At 46.9% G+C, this 8357-nt stretch overlaps 1 protein-coding gene across 1 annotated transcript; it reads left to right on the forward strand.

The window, feature by feature from the left end:
* Positions 1–59: 59 nt before the first annotated feature.
* Positions 60–5553, forward strand: slc24a1 (solute carrier family 24 member 1). Its single transcript, XM_060061916.1, has 9 exons — positions 60–212; positions 372–1615; positions 1886–1945; positions 2049–2157; positions 3505–3593; positions 3977–4234; positions 4339–4428; positions 4756–4922; positions 5272–5553. Exons 2-9 carry the CDS (start codon positions 539–541, stop codon positions 5519–5521), a joined length of 2100 nt encoding a protein of 699 aa, XP_059917899.1. The 5' UTR covers positions 60–212; positions 372–538; the 3' UTR covers positions 5522–5553.
* The last annotated feature ends 2804 nt before the right edge of the window (positions 5554–8357 follow it).

The following is an 8357-nucleotide window of genomic DNA, read 5'->3' on the forward strand; positions in this document are numbered from 1 at the left end:
GAGACAATGCACATAAGCCTCTTAAAACACTTCAGGTATTATGTATTATGGTAATCCATTGTGGAGACTTGTCCCGCAGTGCGTCCTACATAACGCTCTGGCCACTGGTTACCATTTGGACGCTTGTTTTTCCCAGTATACCCAGCTCTGTATATTATTATCTGCTTATCAAGGCTTTGCATTGCTGATATGGCAAAACAATTAATTTCAAGGTAAGCTTGTGGCCCCTGCCACGTTTATTGATGTATTTTATCATTTGATATTTCAGAAAAAATGTTTCAGGTATAGTTTATATAACTCATTGTTAGATATGATCTGGTTCATTGATCAACATGTTTTCTGATCATTTTCTATGCTTTATCTCGTATCAGCCCGGGCTTTCAATCGATTGAAGACGAGAGATGAATCCCATCGCTGGAGCTTTCAGATTAGTCGCCCCCTGGGCCTTGGGGGAGGTTACTGGACCTGTGGACCTTTATGCCTTTTAATGCCCATAGGTTTGTCATAAGCAAACGCTCCGCCATCTGTCTGGAGCACGATGCGTTGCACACGACGGAAGCGACTTCACCTGAGCCGCGTCCTCTTCCTGCTCAGCGGGGTCTTCCTCTGCACCCTGTACCAGCTGACCGTCAGCGCCCGGCTGTCTGAGCCCTGGCGCCTGCCTCAGACGGGGGAGTACCCCGCGGTGGAGGGCTCCACCCTGGAGGAGGCGGACGAGCGCACCAGCCAGACCCCGGGCATGGAGGAACCCGCCACGGCGACCACGCCCCTGGAGCTCACCGACCCGACCACACCGGGGGTGGGGCCCATGACGCATCTCATGGTTTTAAACGCCACGACGACCTCCACCGAAGCCCCTCCCATACTCACAACCAATCATAAGGTCGTGCACTGCATTTACGTGGCGCCAGTGGTGCCAGTGTCGGAGCCGGTGGAGCCGGTGGCCCCAGAGGGGACCCCCATCGCCACGCCAACGCCCCCTCCGGGGATCACAACCTCCCCCTCTCCCCCTGGTGAAGCCCCCCCGATGATGGGGGAGTACCCCCCGGACATCTTCACCGTGGAGGACCGGAGGAGGGGCTGGGTGCTGCTCCACGTCTTCGGCATGATGTACATGTTCGTTTCCCTCGCCGTCGTGTGCGACGAGTTCTTCGTTCCCGCCCTGGGCGTAATCACGGACCAGCTGGCCATCTCGGACGACGTGGCCGGGGCCACCTTCATGGCCGCCGGGGGCTCGGCCCCTGAGCTCTTCACGTCACTGATAGGGGTCTTCATAGCGCACAGCAACGTGGGCATCGGCACCATCGTGGGCTCGGCCGTGTTCAACATCCTGTTTGTTATCGGAATGTGTGCGCTGGTCTCCAAGGAGATGCTGCATCTGACCTGGTGGCCCCTCTTCCGGGACGTGTCCTTCTACATCCTGGGCCTCTTCCTGCTCATCATCTTCTTCCTGGACAACTTCATCATGTGGTGGGAGAGCGCCACGCTGCTGGCCGGATACACACTCTACGTGTGCTTCATGAAGTACAATGTGGAGCTGGAGCGGGCCTTTAAGTCCCAGCTCCAAAAGCATAAGAACATCGTTCAGATCCTTGCAGTGAAGGAGCCTGACAAGGTATGAGTCACTCTGAATAAGAATGGCTTTTAAATTGAAGGACACAGTGAAATTACTTTGGTTTCATGGCAGCTGTATTCAAGATGTATTCAATCTTGTCTCTTGTAGTTTAAAGGAACTGTAGATAACTTTAGATTGCATTTTTTAAGGTAGGGTATGTCCTTTAGGTCATTTAAAGATATCAAAACAAACCAGAATCAGTTGAGCTGTTAGCACACATTGTAGTACTGATCTATACGTCAAATCCTGGTACTACTATGTCTCATACAGGATCTTGGAGAAGAAGAAGACAATGTGCCTCCTATCAAAGAGGGCAAACAATGGTTGAAGGTAGAGTTCAACTAATGACCAACCCACTAAAGCCGCATATCATCCATAATATAGAGCACCTTGATACCTTGTAACCACTGTTTCCGTCCTCCTCTCTGGCCAGCTGAGACCCTCCCTCCAGCGTGGTGGAAGCTCCGCCTCCCTGCACAACAGCACCATGAGGAACAGCATCTTCCAGCTCATGATCCACACGCTGGACCCCCTAGGACAGGGTACGTGTCTTCCAGAACACCTGTGACCGTGGTTGCAGAAACAGTCTCATCATGGTGTTGTGCTTCTCCCAGTGCGGTGGATTAGCAATGTGATCCAACGTAAAGGCAGCAATAAATCTAGATGGATACTCATCAGATTAATGTCAGCTGCAATCTATACATGTGTATCTGTACTTATACTGTCATACTTTACTTTCTACAATCTGCACATTATTTGAACACAGATACAAAAAGGGCTTCCAGCAGATGTGAAATGAACTGTGTTTTAGTCATCACAAACCGTACCAACTATACAACAAACAAATGGTGTTCATTATGCATGACATTGGTTGCAAAAGTATAACACTATGCCAAGGGTTAAGGTTAGTGGGATTCCTCTACAAATGGAAGTGAGTTTCATGCCAGGCCAGACCACATACACAGTCTGTATGACAGTCTCCCGTGGCCCTCTCTGTGGGGGGAAGGTCGGCTCTCAGGCTCCAGGGCTGCAGTATGCTCAGCAGAGTAATCAGCTTTTCAATGTGTCTATCTGGAGCACAGGCAGCGCTCTGTGCTTTGAAACAAACCAATCCCTTTAAAACACCTATCACTCGTTTACTACCTAGACTTTACTGCTGAGACTCATTTGCTGCACTATAGTTTCTTTATCTTAGGACTTTATTTATTTATTTTTATTATATTTTGATGGACAATTTGCATACCAATATATGCAATCTAATTATGGTCAAATCAACCCTTGCTCCATTGTTGCATATTTGCATCACAAGACCTGTATTTGTAATCTGGAAGCATATTTCATGTAGCTTGTGTTGTCCTTTGTTTTGTCCCCCGTGTTGCCCTCTGTAGTCAGAGGGAATAAGCAATCTAAAACTAAAGGTAAATCATTGCAGTGCATTTCATTTCTCACTTGACTGCTAAATTGCCAGAGGACAATATATGAAATCCCTTAAAAGGGCTAACATGAACTCTGACCGACTCTCTAAATTCAATCAGCATTAAAATATCTGTTAGCGGCCCACAGGCTAAGCCAGAAACGAATGAGGTCCAATTGCACATGTTGAACATGCCAGCCAGTGAAACACAATATGTGATATTGCACTCAAGCTGATGCTAAATAAAGCCTAACAGAGGACTGCAGGAAGTCTGTTCTGCCGGCAGTCTGCACTATAGCCCTCTTTTGCAACTTCGGTAACACTATTTATGTGGATGTTGTTTCATATTTGATTTAAAGTCAATAGCCCTTCGGTCAGCAAGTATACCCATCCCTCGCCCCAACCTAATGCTTCAGGCGTTACCTGACATTAAAAATATATGACTCTCATCACTATATGTATACATTGTTTCTAGATGAAGGAAGCAAGCCTGAGCAACCCAAAGAGCCAGAGCCTGCTCCAGCCAAGGAGACCGAGAAGGCTGAACCGCAGGAAAACAAGAAGGTAGTCGTCCTGGAGATCCTCCCAAAAAAATCCATCTTTTAATACCTGCTTATGTAAGAGGCCAACCTGGACAACACCTATACAACCCAAGACCAAACATGCCCAGCGGTTAAAGTACAGCAACGTTTAACCACTCCCGCTTATGTTATGATCACTCCTTCGGGGTGTGGATCATATGCCTCGGCCTTCCAGGATTTTACAACCTTTATATTGGAAAGCTGTAGAAATCCATACCAGCTGTATGGTCAATATATGTCTCTGCCTCTTTCTATGGCCCTGTAAACTGGAAGGCCATAGAAAGACGCAGAGCCATGTGTGGAAAAAATGCCAAATGTCTCTGCCTTCCGGTTGACAGGTTGTGTAAACCTCCTTCCCCGCTCTAGGAGGACGTGCCAGCAGGGGACAAGGGCTCGGGCGGGTCACGACACTCTGGCAGCGATGAGGATCTCAGCGATGAGGAGAGTTCGGAGGAAAGCGATTTGAGCGAAAGCGAGGTCAGCGAAGAGGAGGAGGAAGAGGAGGAAAAGGAGGAGCCTCTGTCCTTAGAGTGGCCGGACAACCGACGAAAGCAAGCTACCTTCCTGTTCCTGCTGCCCATCGTCTTCCCGCTGTGGCTGACCATTCCTGACGTCCGCGACCCAGTAAGCCCATGTGCAGAGCAGACAGAAGACCACTTCTACAGTTTTGCTTTTCTGTATCAGAAAATTATCTTATGCTGTGTGTACCACCCCCCCCTCGCTCTCAGGCATACAAAAAATACTTTGCAATGACCTTCCTGGCCTCGATCCTGTGGATTGGTGTCTTCTCCTACCTCATGGTTTGGTGGGCCCATCAGGTGAACTTTCCTTGGGGATTATACTGTATATGTTCATGTCAACCATTGAGATGTTCCCTCTTCTACCTCAACCCACACTCAGATAGGACCATTTAGAGAAACATTCTCAGTAATTTAAGAACACAATATATTGGATTTGTGTGAAACCTTTCTACATAAAATGGATTCGGTAGGATAGCATAGATAACAAGATTACAGAGAATGGTTCCTCCGGCCATTACTTCTAACACCGTGTCCAAAGGTGTTGAAAGTATTTTGATTATTTATCTGCTGATTCTGCAGTCAGGACTCTCTCTGATGTGACCTCATGTGAATTTGGACTCGTAGGTGGGTGAAACCATCGGCATCTCTGAGGAGATCATGGGGCTGACCATCCTGGCGGCGGGGACCTCCATCCCTGACCTCATCACCAGCGTGATCGTGGCCCGGAAAGGTTTGGGGGACATGGCTGTCTCAAGCTCAGTGGGCAGCAACATCTTTGACATCACTGTGGGGTGAGTCTCTGTAGCACTTCAGGGACAGGATCACCTAAAGTGGTTGTAGGAGGTTTGTCTCTGAGTACAAAAGTTCTGGGTTAGAACTCCAATCTCCATAGTCTACCTGCGGGCATCCTTGAGCAAGATGCTAACCCGACACCTGCGCTTAACTGCCTTACAGTATATTAGCTGTATCTGAATTGACATCAGTTGCTTCGAAAAAAGTGTGTGCTAAATAGCAGATAGATTGAGGGAGGTAGAAAAAGGGAAAGTGGGATCGGTTAGGAAGATCATTCACACGGATGCATTTACACTTAATTGTGTTCATTTTGTGTGTCTTATTGTGTGCCCCCCCCCCACTTTTCAGTCTCCCAATCCCATGGCTCCTGTACTCCATCACACATGGCTTCGTCCCGGTGAAGGTGAGCAGCAACGGGCTTTTCTGTGCCATCATCCTCCTTATCCTCATGCTGCTCTTCGTCATCATCTCCATCGCCTGCTGCAATTGGAAGATGAACAAGACCCTGGGCGCCACCATGTTCCTGCTCTACCTGGTGTTCCTCGTGCTCAGCGTGATGCTGGAGGACCGCATCATCACCTGCCCTGTGTCCATCTGAGGAGGAGGAGGAGGGGTTGGAGGAGGAGGAGGAGGAGGAGGCAGAGGAGGAGGTAGAGGAGGGAGAGGAGTAGCAGGAGGAGGAGGTGAAGGAGGAAGAGGGGATGGAGGGGAGGTGGAGAAGGAGGAGGAGGAGGTGGTGGAGGAGGAGGTGGAGGAGGAGGTGGAGGAGGAAGAGGGGATGGAGGGGAGGTGGAGGAGGAGTTGGACGTTGAGAAGGAGGAGGAGGAGGAGCAGGAGGAAGAGAAGATGAAGGGGGAGGAGGAGGATGAGGAGGAGAAGAAGGGGGAAGAGGAGGATGAGGAGGAAGAAGAAGGAGTAGGTGGAGGAGGAGGAGGAGCAGGAGGAAGAGAAGATGAAGGAGGAGGTGGTGGAGGAGGAGGAGAAGAAGGGGGAGGAGGAGGATGAGGAGGAGGAGGAAGAAGAAGGAGTAGGTGGAGGAGGAGGAGGAGGAGGATGAGGAAGAGGTGGAGGAGGAGGTGGAGGGGGAGGAGGAGGAGGAGGTGGAGGTGGAGGAGGAGGAAGAGGAGTCTGGCAGAGCTGTGTCATGACTGCCTGGTGCTAGAACCCTCCTCTGCTCTCTACTGTAGTCGTTCTGCATCCATTGACCTTGCCTTTGTTTAGGGTAGCAGAAATGCAGCGACAACACACACACACACACACACACACACACACACACACACACACACACACACACACACACACACACACACACACACACACACACACACACACACACACACACACACACACACACACACACACACACACACACACAAAATGGCAACTTTGTCTAGATCCCATTACATAAGCACTGTGGAGGCAGATGGACATGGGATGACTTAATCTACGAACCGTTATTAAACGAGGAAACAGACCCGAGAGGCACATCTTTGGCCATGCTAGTTTTGAAAGAGGCTTGTTGGTAAGTATAGTTTAGATTTTTTTGATAGTTATTTGATAATTCTACATTGTTCAGTGTCGTTTTTCTTTCAGCCAGTTATTTGAAGTCCAGCAGAGTGTATGCATCTATGATTTGTACATGTTAATATGTATGAAAGTATATCATGACACTTAACTGTATGACCCTGACTGAGAATGCTTTATGAATCTAAAAAGTTGGCATTTGATACGGAGAGAAATTACTAATAAGGAAAGAAAAATAGAAAGATACAAAGGATTATAGTATTAGTGTGTTTATTTGTATTTGAAAACAAATTAAAGATCCAGTCAGGCAAAATAAAACTAAAATCAATTCTTTTTCACACTTCTTTTATGAAAAAAATATGTACAAATTAGTATTTGTCTTACAAAGGATAAACATTAATCCAAATTCCTTGGATTTACCAACAAAGTCAAAACTAATATTAACACAAAACAATATTTTGGTCACAGTGTTTTTGTAGACATTGGTTACAAGGTGGTGTTTACAAGGTTTCCAGAAGCAATCCCTGTGTGTGGTTATTCATGTTTATTCAACGTGTTTAAAATGTTGGAGTCTATCCAGGTTGTGATGCTGCTTCAAGTTATTTACAGACTTTGTGTAGAGATGCTGATTAACAGTTATGCATGGCATGTCCCTATTTAACTAATTATTGTCCTTGCAAGCCGGTTCCCAATGGAACAAATAAACGATTTAATATTTGTGGTTCAAATGTTGTGGTTCCCTCAATCTCATGAACGTGTAAATACCATGGATAAACAGAAGCTGTCCAGATGGTTTATAGCAGTAAACATTTGTGGTTGATATGCAACATTTCCTTTTGCTAACTTTGAATTAAATGGGTTGCTGGGTTTCGAAACGGAAATACAAAAACATGAAAATACCTTGTACATTTTTATAACTCTGTGAAATTGATAATAAATTTATTTCTTATCAAAATATTGTCTCAATTAAACGAATAGTAAACATTTTTGTTTGTTTGATTGTTCTAGGTGTGAGGAATAATTGTGGTCCCTTTCAACACTATTGCTATAAATCATAATAATCACTTTAGAAAAAAAGTATTTCGTAAAAAGGTGTCATGAAAAGACACAGTTGTTCCCTTAAACATTTTTTGATAAATTACTAATTTCGTTTGTGCAAAAAAAGAAGCTGAAGTATCAAATAATTATAATTCTATGCCCATAGCCATAGCATAATTACACAAGCTACTCCTGGCAGAGAAGCACGACTCCATTAGAAACATAATGTGTGGATCCATGAGTTATAAGGGCAGTGAAAACTCAACCCTACCTGGTTTATAGGGCACAGACGAAAAGGGATATTCTTTTTTTTTTTTACATGAACGCATTCACCTGGCCTTGGATCCACACCCAACTGGGAGCTCATTTTATGTGCTATGGGCGGAGCCTATGGGAGGGCCTTATGGGAGGAGCCTATTGGAAGAGCCTATGGGAGGAGCCTAGGGGAGCGTCGCTGAGGCCTTTTCAATAAAGGTTGGGAATGGGATTTGCGAAACGCCAGCAGATTTTGAAAATACACAACTCAAATGGTCCTTCCCCCTCTCCTTCAACGCTGACTCTGACTCCACCCATTCCAAGTACATGGACGCGCAATCATGCACGAGCGCAAACACAGATACGCGAGATCGGGCCATTAGCTAGTTAGCTAGCTCCAGTAGCTACCACAGGATAACAACAAACAGAAGCTTGCTCTGGGTCACGAGCTTTGAGTACGTGCACGAAGGGGTCACGCGCGGGGGAGGGGGAGTGCAGTACGACCGTTTGATTGACGTACTTATGCCGCTTTTCCACCGCACATGTAGCTCGACTCGACACGACTCGACACGACACGACTCGACACGGTAGCAGCACGGGTGCTTTTCCACCGCAAA

The sequence above is a fragment of the Gadus macrocephalus genome, chromosome 9 (assembly GCF_031168955.1).
Source record: "Gadus macrocephalus chromosome 9, ASM3116895v1".
Taxonomy (NCBI): Eukaryota; Metazoa; Chordata; class Actinopteri; order Gadiformes; family Gadidae; genus Gadus; species Gadus macrocephalus.